The sequence below is a fragment of the Apis cerana genome, linkage group LG12 (genome assembly GCF_029169275.1).
Source record: "Apis cerana isolate GH-2021 linkage group LG12, AcerK_1.0, whole genome shotgun sequence".
NCBI lineage: Eukaryota > Metazoa > Arthropoda > Insecta > Hymenoptera > Apidae > Apis > Apis cerana.
This window is the reverse complement of record NC_083863.1, coordinates 1,391,583-1,411,912: the sequence shown is the minus strand read 5'-3', so window position 1 is coordinate 1,411,912 and position 20,330 is coordinate 1,391,583. Positions and strand designations below refer to the sequence as shown.

Sequence of the window (20,330 nt, the reverse complement as noted above, 5' to 3'; positions counted from 1 at the left end):
GTTCTACGATATTCCAGATCGAAACCTGATAAACGCAGAAAACGTTTCGATCTGGAATTCGATTCTTCAAAATTATTCTTCTCGTTTATCTTTCTATGATATTTGTAATGAAAATCAGAAATTTATACGTGTTGCATATGTATATATACATATATACCTATGCCACCGATTTGAAAGCGAGTTGATTTGCGAATCTTCCCAGAACTCATAGGCTCTATCCCTAAATTTCGTTCGCTTTGTCGGGGAGTGAGTATGTGATGTTTCTTCCTCAAATTTCCTAGGGGGCTCTGGCTGATCTTCGCGTTCTCCTCACTCAGTTCCGTCTCGAGAAGGCTCTGCATGAACGCGAACTATATATCACATACACAGTGAAGGATCTAAACGTCTCCTCTCTTCGCATCCTTCGCGATTTACGTACCGCACAAGTGGAGGAAGTACTCCTCTTTTTGAAAAAATATTTTCGGGTCCCTCTATCGTCCATGGTGTAACATGTATCCCCTCCGATATCAGCGTGCTCCTCTAAATCCGATTGATGCATGTGTCTGAAATATAAGTAAACAACAAAAAAATACGAACATTTTTCGACGATAGAGGACAGAAAATTAAAATTTCGAGAGATTCCAAGATGAGATCCGAATCTTTCTCTCACCTAATCACGCGAGTCGTTTGAATGTTGCTGTTGCACCTCTTGTTGGGCCTGTCGGCCGAGTCCAGGATCCCGCTCAAAGCCACTCTACGAAAAGCGCCCCCGTGCACCTCTTTCACGTACGACATGAACTGTCGAACATCGCAGTACAGGCACACGTTCTCCTGCGACTTCAACTCTTTCAACGACTTCACGAAACGCGTGACCAATGCCTTGAACACGTAGTTGAAAACGTGGCCTTCTATGCCTCGCGCCCCGTGGCTGACCAATCCGTAAGATGCGCCGCCAGCGCCGCTCGCGGCGACCACGGCCCCCACCACAGTACCAGGCGTCGCGGAAGAACTTCCGGTCCCTCCACCCCCGCCACCCATAAGATTGGCCCCGAAGTTTGTTGCGTAGCCACCCTGAGATCCTGAGATCTCGGGCGACTTGCTCGATCCTCGTTTCTGATCTGCCACGCGGAAAATAAGGTTCAGTTCTTGGAGCTCCGAGTAGCGATGAGATCGAGTGTCTCGCGATAAAGTTGATCATCTTGAGAAAGTTATTCATAAATTGCGCGATTAATTTTAATTATTTGACAGGTTTTTTCGGTTTCATTGTTAAAATTGTTATCGAGAAAAATGAAAGTGTAAGGATATTTTGACAGGTTTGAATATTGAAGCTTCAATGGTGATTCTCTCTAAGCTGTTTACGTATAATCTTGTAAAGTGGGATAATATACTATCGAATAACTTTTTTATTTCAGATTAGACCATGATATCGCGGATCGAATTATATTTTCGACGTTGGTACGAGTTTGATGATCAGTGGCGATAGATATATTATTTTCAAAGTTTTTGAATTTGATAAGCGTAGAATACGGTTCCATGAAATTAATTCGAGCGAAGATGAGTTTGATTTTTCGTTATTAAATAACGAAATTATTTCTATTCAATAAAAAATTGATGATAGAGAGAAAATAGTGATGAAAATACAGATATAATGTAAGAAGAATATAGAATGGATGATAAATAAGAATAATAAATGTGAGAGCACGTTATTGGGATCGTAAGTTTGCTCTCGATAAAATAAGAAAGATGAAAGACATTATTTTATCGCGATACTTGGCATGGCAAACCGAGGATACATCTTGATAATTATGTTATTATTAAAATATCACATGGAACAACAATATAGACTTTAATATTCGACAAATTTTCTCTCTTTACGTGTAAAGATATATAAAATATTAGAATATAAAAATTTTATACATTAATTTGTGTGTGAAATTATTAAGTTAACCAAAAAATTCTCCGAAAATTGTGTTGGTTCGACGAAAAATACAAAAGATTAGCAAATATATTAAAAAATATTCGAATGAATATTTTCTACGTTACGTTATGATGATTTTTTTGTTATTAGGTTATGCCACGTGACTTGGCACAAGAATTTTAGAATGAATACACAATCGACTTGTAAATTCTATCTAACCTATATCTTGTTTGATATATTTTATCCTCTTATATTTTTTTTTGTGTAATAAGTTCTTTTTTTTTGTATTAATTTAACTGTTTTTAAAAGGCGAACGAATTTCGAATATTATTCTTGTTTCCAGTTACATTTTAAATGAAACAGATATCGAAATATTAGATTAGCTTTCTAAGAAGATTTTAAATTTCAAGTTTGGAAATGAAAATCTTGAAAATGGGATGGGCTGAAATCCATATAGAATAAGGATAAATTGAAAGTTAAAATGGAAGCAGAGTATCTCCAATGACAGTTTCCACACATTTGCGATGAATAAAGCATAAAAAATTGGAAAAGAAGAATGAAAATGTGTGACGAGAAATGGATAATATACGGTAATTGTGCACGATCTGGATATGTCAATTGGAATCTCTTTTCCCAAGAGATTCATAGCATAGCCAATGGCTAAAAATGTTTGGAAAACCTAAACAAAAATGGTAATTTCACATGGTACGATCAAATTACTTTCAAAATCATGGTTCTAAAGTTACTTTTTTTTATTTATTAAAAATACTCATGATGTTAAATGATATTAAATATTTATGGAAAATTAAAACTCCTCCAAATCAAAACAACGTATATGCGTATTCGACTCGATCCCATCTCTACCTCCAACAGTTTAACAAAATTCTTGCTAATATCGAAAATCAAGAGTAACAAAACAACGAACGTTGCAGCCAAAATGTTAATAAGGAGCCAAATGCAAACATCTCTCCTCTCCTCGAGTTTGCGTTTGAAAAATTAAATTTTGCAGCAATTTGTAGCAATTGAAAGCAAATGCACGCGCCTCTCTTCGTTCCTCTCGATTTACTCACTAAGTGGTGATAATAACGAACTTGGATCCACGCAGAATCCGACCAACGCGTGAAAGAATTCCAGAACCTCGGGTATAGGTTGCTCCCGCACCATCGATCTCAGAAATCGGGAGAACTGCTTCGAGCTGGCCCGGTGCAATTTCACAAGGATGGTTTGCGCCTGGGATCGACAGAAATCGGCCTGTTGCCCGCGTATACCTTCTGAGCAGTTGTGGGGACAGCCCAGATGCTTGAGCACCCTGATCACGCAGTTCATCAGAAGATTGTGGGACGAGGCTTTGGACTCTGAGACGTCCTGTCGATATTCGTGCTCGTTCTCCGGCGACTCCTTCTTCTTCCCTGCCTCCGCTCTTTCTACGGCTGTCGCTGATTCTGTTAAATGATGGAAAAGAAAAGAAAGATTAGAACGATTCTCGTGGAATAATTTAGGGTAATTTAAGTATTTCTTGGGAATATTATTATTAAATGTTGTTTGCTCTATTTTATATACAGAATGTGTAATAAAAAGATTGTTCCGAGATATTTACATTTTTATTTATTATAATGAACTTATATGGATTTCTATTTTTAGTTGGATTTTATTCAAAAGATTTAATTATTGAATATTTTTTTCTAAGGAATTATTTTTCTGTGATAATATTTAGAATGATAATTTAATTTATAAGAGAATAATATTATGGGTTTAATAATATTATTTAATAATATTATAATATTATTATAATAATATGATAGAGCATATGAGTAGTCATCAATATTCTGTGAAATATCTAGAACAAATGTCAAATTGGAAAAAAATTATTTATATCTTTTGTAATCTTATTATATAAAGAATATGTAAGAAAAAAATATATATATACTTTTATTTGTTCCAAGATATACTATTTATATTATTTGTTATAATGAATTTATGTGGATTTCTATTTTTAGTTGGATTTTATTCAAAAGATTTAATTATTGAATATTCTTTTTCTAGGGAAAGAAATTATTTTTTTGTGGTAATATACATTTCGAATGATAATTTAATTTATAAGGAAAGAGGATAATATTATGGGTTTAATAATATTATTATAATAATAAGATAGAATATACAATGAGTAATCATCAATATTCTGTGGAATATCTCTAGAACAAATGTCAAATCGGAAAAGAATTATCTTTTACAATCTTATTATATACAGAATATGTAATAAAAGATATATATATTTATATACTTTTGTTTGTTCCAAGATTTCCATTTTTGGTTAGATTTTATTCAAAAAATTTAATTATTGAATATTTTTAATATTTAATTATTATTGGGACAATATTAACTGTATCATATACATTTGGAATAATATTATATAATAATATTATATATAATATTAATAATAACAAGAGATTTTATGATAATATTATGGATTTCATAATAATATTGTCCAATTGAAAAAGAATTATATCTATTTATATCTTTTGTAATCCTATTATATACAGAATGTGTAATAAAAAGATTTATATACTTTTATTTGTTCCAAAGTACTATTTATGATATTTACTACAATGAGTTTATAGTGGATTTCCATTTTTGGTTGGATTTTATTCAAAAGATTTAATTATTGAATATTAATATTTAATTATTATTGGGACAATATTAACTGTATCATATACATTTGGAATAATATTAATAATAACAGATTTTATGATAATATTATGGATTTAATAATAATATTGTCCAATTGGAAAAGAATTATATCTATTTATATCTTTTTTAATCTTATCATATACTGTATATATGTATATCTTTTTATTACACATTCTGTAATAAATTCTGTAATAAAAAATATATATATATATTGCTTTACCTGCAATGCTGCCAGTAATTTCGTCTCGAAGACACTGCTTCATCACGCCCATATCTATCAAAAGCTCGACCAGATTTAAAATATTCTCGCACACCCTTAAAGTGCAACAATTACTGTCTCGCAAGGCGACCGAGTGCACTGCCTGATAAAGAAACACAAGTTTAAAATACAATTTCATAAAAAAAACTCGACTCAAAATAATTAATCGAAATTCTACTTTTAGGACGACTTGAAGATCGATGTCTCCCTCCTTGGTGATGTAGCAACAAGAGCCAGGCGCTTCTGGTATTTCGTCGCTCGCGTAAGTGATGTTGGAGTCCGTTTGTGATCGTGTGAGACTTGGTTTCCTCTCCGAATCTAAACGACTACCGTGCATACTGATCACGTCTAATTGGCTGTCGATCGAACCCTGGAGTCGAAAGGAAAATCGGACAATATTTGATCGAAGAATTGTGAAAATTTGAAAACTTCTTTTCTCTCTCTTTACCTGTCGTTTCATGAAGTCTGGGGAAGGGGTAGGCGTGTGCTCCGTAACTGTGATGATTGGGTTCGGCGCTGTGTACGATTGACTGTAAAATCGACTTTGTTTCCTCTCTATTCGAGTGTCGCCAACGTACCTACAACACGAGATTGATCAGAATCCTATGGCACGCAAGGTGCAGAGATATTTTGCATTTCGATTCTCTTCATGCCATTTTTGGACGTTTGTGAGTCAAGCGCTACTACTGGTCGACCTCTAAGGTTCTCATCTACTTTGGTGCGTTTGCAGCATTCCACGTTGCATGCTCGATGTGCTCCTCAACTTTTTTCAATCTTTTGTTCTTTTATTATTTTTTTTTAATACTGTGTATATTAATTTTGCTCGATTCTTGCCAATACTTCGATTTAAGGTGGTTTTAAGGTTCGAAGATCGAAGAATATAATTTACAGAAAGGAATATTTGTATTTTCTATGAGATTGTGCAATTTATAATGGGACACTGCCCTCCTTACGAGTGTTAAAGTGGATTATTTTGAATCGTTGGAAAATTATTGTAAAAAATTAAGTTAAATAGTTTTCGAAATAAATTTGAACGTGTTTGAGAATATTGTATCGTTATTTGGATATTGTTCAATTTATGTATAATAATCGTGTCGTTCGAAATATATGTATAAATGTAAATTTATATTTGAAAAAATTTACAAAATTTTATACATTTAAATTATTTAAAATTTTTCCATTTGAATATGGTCAATTATCATATAAATTAACATCGGAAGAAAAATGTTTAAATATTTATTGTTACTGTTAAATATATATAAATATGTATTTTTGTTTCAAAATTCAGGAGAGAAATAAGGAGGGCAGATCTGAGGAATTAGAAATAAAAATAAAATATGAAATGAAAATTTTGATTTTCAAGAAAATTTATATCGAAAATTATATCTGTAATTAGAATACAGAATGACTCATTTTATTCTGAATTACTCATTTTTAAAAAGTTTTTCTCTTCGGGATAGGATTAAATGACATAAAATTTTTTAATTTTTTAATTGAATTATACAAAAACTAATAATATAATTCGAAAACTCTTAATAGTAAAACTATCGTTTTTGTAAGATCTTTTAATTGCACTTATACGCAAAAATTTTACATAATATTTATTTTAAAGATCGTATTAATTTGTAAAACTTACTCAAAGAATTATGCAAATTTTCGTTATTTATTTAATGAATCATTTTCACTGTAAAAAGAAGAAAATCATACTTTTGCAAATTAAATAAAATGTAAGATATGAGATTAATTTATTGTTAGCCACAATTATAAATCTTTAGCTGCGTCATAAATTAAATCGTAAGTTTAATCACGTGGGCTAAAACTATAGACTTACGCATTAATGGAATAATTATTCCTCGATGAAAAAATTACTTTGTAATATTCGTAATTATTTGCAATGGCATCCGTTATTTCCGCATTGCAAAATTCTACTCATCGATGACGAGATAAGACGAGAATATCAAAATTACGATATTTTTTTATTTTAACCATAAATATTTAGCGTATGAAGAGAAAAATGCTTTGAACTTGACAATCTCTTTCGAGAGATCCTCGTCTTGTTTATCGAAAGAGGTAAAAATAATTTTTAATCAACGTGAAACTAAAAAATATTAGCAAAAATAGAACAAGAGTTCCAAATCTTAGAAACGTTGTAATGTCGAAATCGATGAGATACTCTCTTATTTTCAATTTAATGAAATATTTTTTGCGAAATGAAATTTATATCCGTTAATTTCGTATTTTTCACAAATTAATAGGTTGCAGATTAAAAAGGGTTAATATCTTTTTAACGCATTAATCTGAATAATGCAATATTTCACACAAGTGTCAGGAGAGCTGTGTTTAATAATTACGATTCATACTATTATGATTCATTAATCTGCTGCAGACTATCTGATATATTCATCATATTATTCCTGTTTTATAGGTAGCTTTTATAGTTCACCTTTTTTCTCGTTTCACCTCTCTACATTTCTTTCTCCACGGCAATTCGTTCTTGATGGGTTCCAAAGCATGATTAATGCTTCCTCCGGCTCACCGAAAAACCATGATTGCATTCAATTTTTTATATACGAATAAAATTTCAATTAATTCCTTTTCACTTAAGGGAATATCCAAGGCTTATCCAACAGATTGCTATTAATCATTTTTTGAAAATTTTGTAACATGCAAATTTGGTATATCTAATCTTGTACATAAATATATTACAACATATCACAGAATTTTATTTCAGTGAAAGATAATTTATATGAAATTATATGAATTGAAAAATATGTATATGTTATTTTTTAATAATTTAATATATCTAATATACGAATATATTACAAAATATCATAGAATTTTATTTTAATAAAAAAATAATTTATATAAAATTAAAATTGAAAATACGTGTCTAAATTATTTTTTAATAATTTAATATATCTAATATACGAATATATTACAAAATATCACAGGATTTTATATTTTCAATGAAAAACATTGCAAGATAATTTATATGAAATTATATGAATTGAAAAATATGTGTATGTTATTTTTTAATAATTTGATATATCTAATATACGAATATGTTACAAAATATCATAGAATTTTATTTTAATAAAAAAATAATTTATATAAAATTAAAATTGAAAATACGTGTCTAAATTATTTTTTAATAATTTAATATATCTAATATACGAATATGTTACAAAATATCACAGGATTTTATATTTTCAATGAAAAACATTGCAAAATAATTTATATGAAATTAGAATTGAAACATATATGTGTATGTTATTTTTTAATAATTTAATATATCTAATATACAAATATATTACAAAATATCATAGAATTTTATTTTAATGAAAAATAATTTATATAAAATTAAAATTGAAAATATGTGTCTAAATTATTTCTTAATAATTTAATATATCTAATATACATATCATACATATAATAATATATCTAATATAAAATATATAAAAAAACATCACAGGATTTTATATTTTTAATGAAAAACATTGCAAAATAATTTATATAAAATTAAAGTAGAAAAATGTATTTAAATTATTTCTTAATAATTCATTAAATTGTCAAGATCAAAGCACTTTTCAGGTTGCTATTTAAATATTTATAAATGAAAAATAACGTCAAATAGTCATAATTTTTCTTATTCATATTTTTCGTCCTATTCCATTATATAGCATTCTCTTTTCAAATTTCTTTCAACGATTATTGCGAAGAAATCATATATCAAAATAACAATTCTATTTTCATGAATTCCATAACTCTTTTAAGAGTTATAGAACGTGTATTACCTGCACTGATATCGAATCAATTTCTGTTTTCGTAGAACAGCTTGATGATGATGATTAGGAAGTAGGAAACAATGAGGGTGTTCAAATTTTCATGCGAGAAACGAAATAAAGCGTTTAAAGATACTCGGAAATATAAGAATGCAAGAAAACGATGTCGAATAATGTTGAAACTTTTAAAAAAAATATTATTATATACAATTCGATATTAAAATAGGTAAATTAACGAATTAAAGTATCGATAAAAGACATAATGTAAGACATAATGGTGAGAAAAATTTATTTGGAATCACAAAAAATTATATCTCGATATAAACAAGATGACTCGTGTAATTTCAAACAATTATGCGAAAATATTCGAAAATATTCCATACAAGAATGTTGCAAATTGCAAACAAAAATTGTCGTCCAATTTTAACCTCTAAAAGATAATATTAATCCACACTTTTTTGCCATATATATATATATACAACAAATAATAACTTACTTACAATTCTCTCTTCACATAATTTGACCAAATTACACGATTCACCCAGTTCGCTCAATGAAACGCACTTCGCCAGAAGATGGATTTACACCTTCTCCTCCGTTTCATCTCTCGTTATCCAAGACACTGACAAATTCCGAGAGAGCGAAACGGAACGATCGACGCGCTGTTTCCATTTGCGTATCCATTTCACTCCTCCTCCATCTTCATCTTTCTCATCTTTCTCGATACAATAACAACGCGACAACAACAACAATAATAACGAATAAAATGAAAAGCCTAGCCATCCTCTGACGAAAATACGAACGATAAAAGTAAAAAGGAAAAGGAACGATCGCGATCGATATTTGTCCGCGAGAGAGAGAGAGAGAGAGAGAGACATTTTTCAGACGAAAAAAAAGTGTTTATTCCGTTGTTTCTGGCCAAGGCGGTTAGGGCGTGGTATGCGCGCGCGTGTGTGTGTGTGTGTGTGTGTGTGTTTAAAGGATAATTGTGCGCCCTACCGGAAAGCAGGAAGCTCGTAAAAGAAGCGTGTAAACCGAGCTGCAGTACGGAACTTCCTCCGAGTGACGTTGATGACTTACCCTCCCGCGGTCAGCTCGTTAATCAAGCAGCTGAGTACGAGTTCAGGGGGTGAAAAGGCGAACGAGAGAGAGAAGAGAGAGACACACAGAGAAACACATTACGCATAAGTTTTGTAAACTAAAAGGGATTTCTTTTTTTTTTTTTTTTTTTTTTAGATCAAATTAATGCAGCAGTGGGCAAAACTGTGTTACTCCAATGAACGTAGGCCGATCCTTTGGATGTAGATCGAAGTTTGTAAGAATTTATCCGATCGTGTAACACCTTTGAATTTGTAAATTAAATAAATAAGTAAAGTAAAAAATTGTTCTCAGAAGTGTAAATTTTTGAAAAAGTTCGTGAAATATTGGCAGAAAGCCAATTTAATAATAAATATTAAAATTATGAGATTGAAAGTAGATTTGTTCATTTAAAAAATTGAATTAGTGAGAATAGTTTCAATATTTCTCTAACAAAAATTTTTTTTCCTTTCATTTAAATAGTGATTTGAATTAAGTCTGATATATTTTCAGATATAAAATATTGAAACAATGTTCGAATACTTTTGAGAATAATTGGAAAAGTTTAATGGACACATTTTTTAAATTAATTAAATTTTTTTATTTTTAAATTAAAAATTAGTCAATTTGATTCTTGGATGTATATCATTGTGAAGAATCTATCCTATTCATTAGGGTAACATAGTTTTAATCTATCGAAAATTCAGATATATAGTTGGAAAATATGTCAGTGTTGGGTAAAAAAATAAATTTCTCTTGAAATCTATAATATAAGGCCTGAGGTAATAACACGAGCTGCAGAACAATGCACTTGCAATCTTTCTAAACAAACGTTTCAATTATCATAAATTGAATATATATTAAAAATAAGGAAAATAGATGCCTGGAAAATTCGACTTGAAATTATGCTTATAAATACGAAATATTGTAATAATATATATCGATAATAATGATAAATTTAATATAATTTCTAGTTTATTCTAACGCTATTATGATTTATAATTATCGTGCTAATAATAATTGGAGTAAATAATTAAAATAAGCGTAATACATTACATTTTTACCTACGAATATTATATAAGAAACTATCATAAAAACCAAAGTGGCATCTATCTAAATTGCATATTAAGATAAACGTAATTAATTGTTATATTTATACGAATATTTTACTAACCTCCTATGATTGGCAATTATACAAAAAAATTTCTTTCTAATAAATGAACAAAATACGTTAAATCTAGATAACGCTTGTAACACTGAATGCTGACAGATGCCATTTTTCATAATATAATATGTATACGATAATTACTACCCAACACTGATTATAATCTACATTCGAAGAGAAAAATTAATTATCTAAAATGCTTGTTTCTTACAGCGTACAGTAGTTTAAGCATTGCTATATTTTTCCATAAAATTGGAAATTTTCAGTTTCATTTTCATTGCTCGAATTTAATTGGCAAAATTAATTTAAGATTCAAGATATCGCACGCACATACACAAATATTTCATCGATGAATTGATCGAAACATTTGAAAAATTTCAACAAAAATACGCAACCTCGATTGAAAGGATCGTCGTTTTTAATGTGTATGTAAGTACGAGTAAAAGAGAAGAAAATTCGTAATGAAAAGAAGAAGAAACTTATATAAAATAGAATATTCCGAGATAGATTTAATTTTACTTGCAAATGTGTTCCCTTACCTTAAACTTGGCATGCTTTTTCCTTTTATTAGATTCGTTGGATGTTTCATGTGATCGACGTCCTTCGCCTCAAAAATTTTCGACATCGTCGAGGTCGGTCTCGTTAAATTATCATCCCCTGTATCGAGGCTCCTATGGCTGTCCTAGAAATAAAATTTATTTTAAACGACTTATTTGTTAAAGTTTAATCCTGTAATATTATGAATCGAATAATTTAAAACCAAACAAAAAAAACTTTATGTTAAATTACTCTAAAGTGAATTTTTATGCAACCAAAATGCGTTACTATCGAATATACTTTACGCACAAAATTAATTAAGTGATATTTCGTAAATTTTTCATGAATTAAAAAATGTTTTTTGTCATCAAAATCTATTCGAAAAATAGAGAAAACCGTATCATTGAAATCAATTTTTGTTTTATCCCGATATCTCAAACAGTTGTCGAGATATAAGAACTCAAAGTTTTCATAGCGTTTAAGACGGTGAAAATAAATAAGCGAGTCACGATCCAATGACGTCTCTTTCTTGGAAATGCATACTATCTTTTTCCAAGAATTCTGTCTATCGTTTGCCTAGAGTTTGGGATGGAACAGTGAGACAGAAGCGCGAGCGAGAGATCCGAGTAAATAACAGGAATGGAATTGTAAACGATCGAAAATTACTCTTCTCTTTACACGACGATATCTCGGAAACCGGAAGTCGTATCGAGATAAATGAAAGTGCGTTTCAAAGGAGAAAGTTCTGCGCTTCTAACGAACTTTGATTCGTCGATCAGAGATCATTATCTTCGGAGTTATAACGATACAAATTTTTCCTAATTTTAATAGAGTTTAATAGGGTTTAAGGTATACGATCGAAAATTAATCTTCTCTTTGCACGACGATATCTCGGAAACCGGAAATCGTATCGAGATAAATGAAAGTGCGTTTTAAAGGAGAAAGTTCTGCGCTTCTAACGATCTTCGATTCGTCGATCAGAGATTATTAACTTCGGAGTTATGACGGTTCAAATTTTTTTCTAATTTTAATAGAATTTAATAGGGTTTAACGTATACGATTAAAAATTACTTTTGTTTTATAAGAGGATATCTCGGGAATCAGAGGTCGTATCGAGATAAATGAAAATGCGTTTTAAAGGAGAAAGTTCTGCGCTTTTAACGATCTTTAATTCGTCGATCAGAGATTATTATCTTCGGAGTTATGACAGTTCAAATTTTAATATACTTTTGGTAGGAACCATGTGACAATCGTTTAAAGGTATTTACTTTATTTACAAATTTATTTTTGTTCGAAGAATCGTTAAACCTAAAGATATGAATTTACGTGAAATTCTATAGTTTGTTAATCATGGATGAAAATGGATTAAAAGAAAAGTGAAAATTTAAAAGTATCTCATCAATTACCTGGTCAAATAGCATTTTCGAATCCTCCTGGCCAATTTTTTCAAGTGCCTTTTCCGATTTTGACAATAACTTTGTCTCGACAAATGCTTTAAGGTCAGCCATTTTCATTCTCTTTTTCGATTTCTCACTGGCTCGCCTCGTATGACTCGTGTCGCCATCATGGCCTAAATTGAGACACGAAAAAAAAACATGAAGCACAAATAAAATAAAAATCGTGAAATTCTTTATCAAATTCTTTTTTTTTATTTTCGTAAATTTTCACACGTACCAGTCAGCAAGGAGACATCTCGAACTTCCGGCACTTCCATGAAATCTTTCGACACGTCCTTCTTCTTATTTTCAGGACTTTGATAAATCGAAACTTCTATCTTAGGTATCGGTAAAGAATTACTACGTCGACGTGGCATTTGTTGTACAGATGTCTCTTCGTTTATCATGCGTAATCTATTCACCATTTTTCACGATTAAAACGATTTTAAATATACGAAATTCAATTTCAGAAAGCTATAATTCAATTTAACGTTTCAAGTGATACAAGGACGACGAGAAAAAATTTTTCGTTGGACGAAAATATTTTCCATTTCTACAGGAATAACGTAATATTAAATATTATTAAATTTTAAATGAAAAAAATAAATTATATTATATATATAGTATTGCTTATTAAAGCGTACAAATCTTTAAAGCTTCATTAATGAAAAAATAAATTTTGATGAATGAAAGAAATATTTATTTGCAAAAAAATTTTAATTCTAAATATTTGAATTAACAATGTTAATTCTTTCTAAAAAAAAAATCTTCGAATACGATAAGTAAAATATACATTCTTTAAACAAATTCAAGGGTGAAATTTGATGGAATCTCAATTATTATTATAATATTCAAAAGTGAAAAAACAAAATTCGTGCAAATTAATTAGTTTAATTAGTTCGGTGTATCATACATGCCTATGGTATAAAAATTGTAGAGCCCAGTGTACACCTTCCTCCTGCCATTGGGGAACAAAAAGGCACCTAAGCACAGCCACGTCGAGGAAAGTAGCGGCTCGAACGTCCGCGTCGATAGCAGGGCAGCTGCTCGTTAATCCTCCAATGCTCGAATCACCAGGACCTCGTTGAGTGAGAGATCCTTTCGTTTTCGACCCATCCACCGTTTCTTTCTCCATTTTCTGATCTTCCTTCTCTCTCTCTAGACCTCTGGCAATTGCACATATTTTTATTTGACAAATGTAGGAAAAACAATTTATAACAAGAAGATGGAATATATAATAATAATAATAACAATGGTATTAGAAATTACCCGATGCTCGACGATTTTTCTTGATATTGTCTGGTGTCCAGTGCCGAAATTGCTGTGACTTGTTCTATCCTTAATTTGGAGAAGCCTGTCGTCCTGCCCATCGCTACGTGAAATATACTAGCTTCACCCTGAAATTGTAATAGAATATTAAATCGTATAATCCAACGAAAATTTTGTTACTTTTAATCATTTTTATGCAGAGATGTTTCAGATCGAAAAATTGGAAAATTTTGATAATCGAAAGGGAAAGAAATGTTAAATAATATATTGTAAGAAAAAATTTTAATACGAAATATGAAATATTGTATACACATAAAGTAAATTCGTGAATAATAAAGTATTAAAATTTATTGAAAATATTTGAATGAAAGTAGAGAATCTTTGAAAATAAACATTATCAATAAACAAATAAGATTCAAGTCGTAAATAATACGGATTTTAATACAATTTTATTTATTATCTATTTTCAGAATGTTTGGCTATATAAATATTGTACAAAACACAAATCATTCCTAAAAAAAAGAAAAAGAAGAAAATATTGAAAAATGGAATTTTATTCAAAAAAGAAAATTATTTATATTTTTCTTACCCCGTCAAGCGCTTTCTCCGATTCGCTGAGGGATGGTAACCTGAAGATCATCTGATACACATTGTACACATTCTATTATTTCATCGATCAAATCAATAAGAAACGATATTTCATACTTTAGAGATACTCACCACGTGCTCGTCCTCGGTACCAGAGCTCTCCTCGGGGATGGTTTCTGGGAACACGGTATCCTTTGGCGACGATACCCAAATATTCTGAAAGCGAATATTGAAAACGATTAAAGATTTTTGATATTTATTCCCAACTCGGATTTCCTTTTTACATCTCACTTACGTCTTCGTCCAATTGTTTAGCCGACGGTTTGTCCGAACTTTGATCGGAAAACGCGCTGACGGATTGACTGGGCGGGCTTTCAATATCTAATAACAGAAATATAATAAATTTGTTTCCATTTTGGAAGGGATAAATCATAATGAGCTCGTCCTATATTTAAATAATCGTTTATTTGGAGAAATTATAATTCAAAGCGATCAAAAATGAGTTTATAGTAACTTTAATATCAAAATGATATCATAATAATATCAAAATGAAATTTATAATTTATAATTTATAATTTTTTGTTGGTTTGTATTATTGATTTTCAATATAATATGATAAATTTGTTTCCATTTTGAAAGGGATAAATCAAAAGGATATTTTTGATTGCTTTATGAATAATAATTTTTCCAAATGACCAATTATTTAAATATAGGTTGAGTTTATATATAACTTTATATGAATAATATCAAAATGAAATTTATGATTTTTTATTTTACTTTGTATTTTTGACTGGGATTTTCAATATAATATAATAAATTGTTTCCATCTTGAAAGGAATAAATCATAAGGATATTGACTAATTATTTAAATATAAATTGAATTTATATATAACTTTATATGTATATGAATAATATCAAAATGAAATTTATGATTTTTTGTTGCTTTATATTATTGACTGGGATTTTCAATATAATATAATAAATTTGTTTCCATTTTGAAAGAAATAAATCACAAAGATATTTTTGATTGCTTTGAATAATAATTTCTCCAAATGATCAATTATTTAAATATATGTTGAGTTTATATGTATATAGATGATATGAAAATGAAATTTATGATTTTTTGTTGCTTTATATTATTGACTGAGATTTTCAATATAATATGATAAATTTGTTTCCATTTTGAAAGGGATAAATCATAATGATATTTTTGATTGCTTTGAATAATAATTTCTCCAAATTGATAATTGATCAATTATTTAAATATAGGTTGAGTTTATATATAACTTTATATGTATATGAACAATATGAAAATGAAATTTATGTTGCTGATTTTGTTGAAGTTTATGTTAATGATTTTTTGTTGCTTTATATTATTGTTCCATATATAATGTTTTCATTTTGAAAGGAATAAATCATAATGATATTTTTGATTGCTTTGAATAATAATTTCTCCAAATGATCAATTATTTAAATATATGTTGAGTTTATATGTATATAGATGATATGAAAATGAAATTTATGATTTTTTGTTGCTTTATATTATTGACTGAGATTTTCAATATAATATAATAAATTGTTTTCATCTTGAAAGGAATAAATCATAAGGATATTGACCGATTATTTAAATATAAGATGCATATGAACAATATAGAAATGAAATCTATGATTTTTTGTTGCTTTAATTGACTAGATGAACTTTCAATATCTAATAACCAAAATATAATAAATTTGTTTTCATCTTGATAAGAATCATAATAATATTTTTGATCGCTTTGAATAATAATTTTTCCAAAGTACAAGATAATAATATCTATTGAACAAATATTAAATCTCTAATATTTTTCTTCATCATTTAACAAAAAATACAAATTCTATTTTAAAGAAAAACTCTCCTAATATATTCTCACATTCAAGCTAATTGCCTATAATTAAAATTAGTGGAAACCGCAAAGCATAAAAATAGCACGATAACGTGAAATGTGTTGTTTACTTCTTCCGACAAACACGTCATCGGACATTTGATGCTGCTTGTAAGTCTTGAAGGATCGGCTCCACAAAGCTTGCGGTTTAATCCGACAGTGTGTGGTGAAACAAGGTGTATCCGGGTGGCGGCACTCGTACATAGCCGACCATATTTTTAACCCGTTTTCCAATCGTAGATTCGTTTTAAAATCGATATCTTTTAGATGATTGCACAGTGGTGCGAAAAGGTAGACGAATAGCTGAAAAAAAAATTGCATTCGAATTAATATTTATAAATATTTCAAATCATTCGAAGATTACTTATTGTTTCGTTTTATATTTAAACTGAAAAGGAGCGAGCTATAATATATAAAAAAATGATTAAAACAGGATTACTATAATTTTTTTCAAAAATCTGAAATATTCATTTCAAAATAACCTACATACTTGAAATATCGTCTCTTTAATGCAATTAAATTACAATATTTCTATTTATCTATTCCTCTAGCGAAAATTTATATATTTTTTTAAAAATTCAAAATTACTGAAAATTTAAATAAAAATAACTTACACTCATAGTGGGTATAGAAAAGAGATAGTAAAAGGGATTCCCAGGGTCGGCGTCGGTCTCGGCGCATTCTTCAGCAGCGTCGAGTAATATCCAGTGAAGAATGTAAAGCAGAGTCGTCTCCATTGCGCCGAGAGTTTGAAAATCCTTCCTTAATGATTAACGAGAAGAAACGATTGCCGGTGAAAGGGGCGGAAAAAATGGGCGAAAGCTCGACAAAATGGGTGCGCATAAAGATAGACAATCTCACCTATTGTGGAGAAGATTGGCTGTGGCATGGAGAACGTAGGGAAGAGCCGCTTGTATCAAACGCCATCGTGGCACCGTGCCCAGTATCAGACTCAAAGAGCGTGTTAAATCATTGTGAAGATTCTGAACTAACACCTTCTCCAGAGACTGTCAACGAACAATCAAAAGTTTAGCTTTTAAGCTTGCCGATTCGAGCGATTGAATTAATTATTTCTCGATATATAAATATATATAATATTTTCCTGTTTCGTTGCGATTCGATTTCGAATTTTTTCGTGACTCGAAAATTGAATAAGAACGAAAATTTATGATAAATCGAAATACAAATGTGTGATATGTATACAATGTATACATGAATACTTTCCAATATTTTTCTATTGAGAAATAAAATTTCACGATTTACGTTACGTTTCGATAAAATATCATCATGTTGCATAATCGTATTTTAACCTATACACTAATATATATATATATACATATATATATGTATAAGACTAAACTTATTTAGTAAAACTTATTCGAGGTAAGATTTTCTTATATAATACGTACATTACACTAAAATTCATTTGAAACAATCAATTGTATATAAAAAAGTATCGGTAAATTTATTTTCATCGAAGGATCACTCCGCTACGCAAGCAACATTGCAATACGCAACACTGCGGCGCATCCAGCTGAGCGTTCTCGCTCTTTCGCCGTCTCGCTTTATCTAATACAAACTTAAAATGCTTATAACTCGTTAATTAAGCCTTATCGAACATACGCGTATATGAACTTTTTTCATCGTTTTGATGTCCAGAATATCAAAATATTTTTATTAACGTATATATATAATTTGCAATTGCGTAAAATTGAATATTATAATTTCAAGTGACTTCAATAAAGAAGAAAAGTGTTTAAGAATAATTAAAATCGTGAATTATGATGATATTTATCTGCGACGCTTTTGTGTAATACTGACCGTACAAGCTTCTTTGGTCTCCTTGTGTGTGTGTGCGCGCGTGAAAAAACGGACAATCGAGATTAATTTTACAAAATAATATCGGAATAAATTTACGGGAAGTCAAGTAAAACAGTGAGAAAAATGAATAAGAGGAGAAAGAATACTTGCATATAAGCAAAGTAGATGATGCAAAGTAAAATTGTATTGCAAAAAAAAATTAGAAAAATATTATTAGAATGCTTACGATTCTATTAGATATTCTTTAATAAGAAATGAGAATATTATGAGTCACAATGTGAAAATTGTTGATGTTTATTATTGTTTCGAATTTTGATGTAAAAAAATATATATAGAAAAGAAAAATTGATATATCAGCTTAATCAAATTAAATGATATATTAATTATTATTTAATTCAAAGCTGTATTCACATCTACTTAATTTTGATAGAGAAAAAACGAACACGACATTATACAAATTATACACAAGTTTAAACTTGATACTAAAAAAAAAAAAGCTACACAAAAATATTCAACAAAGAAAATTGAGATATCGAAAAAATGAAGCAAATGTTAATATTCGTACGTGGATAGCTTGGAAAATTAATGCACATTTGCATTATTGTAATTCTAAAACAAAAGAATAATAAATAATTGCCATGCATCGATTACGTAAAGATTCATTTTTTGTTTTTCATTAATCATTTCTGATCAATTGTACAATGGCGACCATCAAGCCATTTTATCATCAACTCATCGTGAAATCTACTGAAAAATTGAAGTTAAAAAAATTCGTCTCTCATTTATTTCACTTGTCTAATTTGATCTTACTTTCTTTCTTTTTTAGAAATTTAAGAGACATTATTATTATTCACGAAGAAAATAAGAAAGGCTAATCTTGAATTAAAAATTAGAAAATATTTCAATAAAAAGATAAAGAAACGATTATATTGAAAATTTAAATTTCCAAAAATAATAAGAAGAATGCTTAAAACATATATTTCAAACATATATATCTTCAACGTGATCTCTTTAAAAATTAAAGACGAACTAACCTTCAGTTCCATATAATTTGGAATAAAAAATCCGTGTTTTCCTCAAAAACAATTCTCAAAACTCTTTGCTAAAAAGATGAATCCAATACAGATTTTCAACTATGTATATTATATATTTTCTTGCTTAGAATAATATTATAATAATTCAATTATATTAAATACATTATTCTGATAACAAATTGTTGCTCAACTATATAAATTTCTACCAAAAATAATATTCTTAATTTTTCCTCTCCAATTTTCTTTCAAAATAAATACTTCTTTTCGCCTTCAAATTCACAAGTGTGCATCAATTTTTCCAGGCTGAGAAGAATCATGCAATAAATGTGTAATATACAATTTTACAATCAAGTAATGTCTAATAAACCAGAATAATCAGAGAAATATAGAATTATGCAAATAGGTTGGCAAGCAGCAGTTGGGAGCAGGCAGGTATCAGCGAACTTACATGATGGCCTGGCGCGTGTTGACAGAACTGCAGGTGACACGTGGAGGCGGCAGCGTGGAGGAGGTTACATTGTTAGTGCAGGTCGGGTAGGTATTGGAAAACAAAAGGCTGACGGGATGGTTGGTAAGGATTTTGCACGGCATGAAATCCTGCTCTATTTTTCTTTTTTTCATTTTTTTTTTTTTTGCTGCGATTGAATTTCGAATCTTCGAGTATCATTATTGTTATTATTATTATTATTTTGGATTCCATGAGTGCAAAAAAGAAAAAATGCTCGAGTAAAGTTTCCATGATAAGTCGATGAAAATTTTGTTCTTGTTTGACAAGAATGTATTTGATTTATTTCATCGAGACTTATCGTTTCAGGGACGAATCATTTTATTCTTGTTATTTTTTAAACCTCGAAA

At 29.4% G+C, this 20,330-nt stretch overlaps 1 protein-coding gene and 1 long non-coding RNA gene across 16 annotated transcripts in view; one reads left to right on the top strand and one right to left on the bottom strand.

The window, feature by feature from the left end:
• The window catches only part of LOC108003694 (protein unc-80 homolog), a 49,825-nt gene that overhangs the window by 26,517 nt on the left and 2,978 nt on the right, over window positions 1–20,330 (bottom strand). For 9 of the 15 annotated variants that reach the window (XM_062083255.1, XM_062083254.1, XM_062083249.1 and 6 more), the window contains exons 5-25: window positions 19,924–19,950; window positions 18,442–18,462; window positions 17,482–17,627; window positions 17,235–17,382; window positions 16,692–16,923; window positions 14,994–15,079; window positions 14,831–14,914; window positions 14,700–14,750; window positions 14,111–14,238; window positions 13,759–14,007; window positions 13,080–13,255; window positions 12,812–12,975; window positions 11,408–11,550; window positions 9,707–9,736; window positions 5,293–5,422; window positions 5,023–5,214; window positions 4,806–4,947; window positions 2,968–3,339; window positions 650–1,097; window positions 419–542; window positions 158–350 (exon numbers count right to left, since the gene is read on the bottom strand). In XM_062083255.1, the coding sequence (XP_061939239.1) occupies window positions 158–350; window positions 419–542; window positions 650–1,097; window positions 2,968–3,339; window positions 4,806–4,947; window positions 5,023–5,214; window positions 5,293–5,422; window positions 9,707–9,736; window positions 11,408–11,550; window positions 12,812–12,975; window positions 13,080–13,255; window positions 13,759–14,007; window positions 14,111–14,238; window positions 14,700–14,750; window positions 14,831–14,914; window positions 14,994–15,079; window positions 16,692–16,923; window positions 17,235–17,382; window positions 17,482–17,627; window positions 18,442–18,462; window positions 19,924–19,950 (3,286 nt within the window). Of the gene's footprint in view, window positions 1–157; window positions 351–418; window positions 543–649; window positions 1,098–2,967; window positions 3,340–4,805; window positions 4,948–5,022; window positions 5,215–5,292; window positions 5,423–9,706; window positions 9,737–11,407; window positions 11,551–12,811; window positions 12,976–13,079; window positions 13,256–13,758; window positions 14,008–14,110; window positions 14,239–14,699; window positions 14,751–14,830; window positions 14,915–14,993; window positions 15,080–16,691; window positions 16,924–17,234; window positions 17,383–17,481; window positions 17,628–18,029; window positions 18,119–18,441; window positions 18,463–19,923; window positions 19,951–20,330 lie in introns of those variants that run through there. The other 6 variants (XM_062083244.1, XM_062083243.1, XM_017066125.3 and 3 more) reach the window with 6 other exon arrangements.
• On the top strand, window positions 1,018–1,901 carry LOC133667094 (uncharacterized). Its single transcript, XR_009832244.1, has 2 exons — window positions 1,018–1,292; window positions 1,392–1,901. It is a non-coding gene; the product is annotated as an uncharacterized LOC133667094 (long non-coding RNA).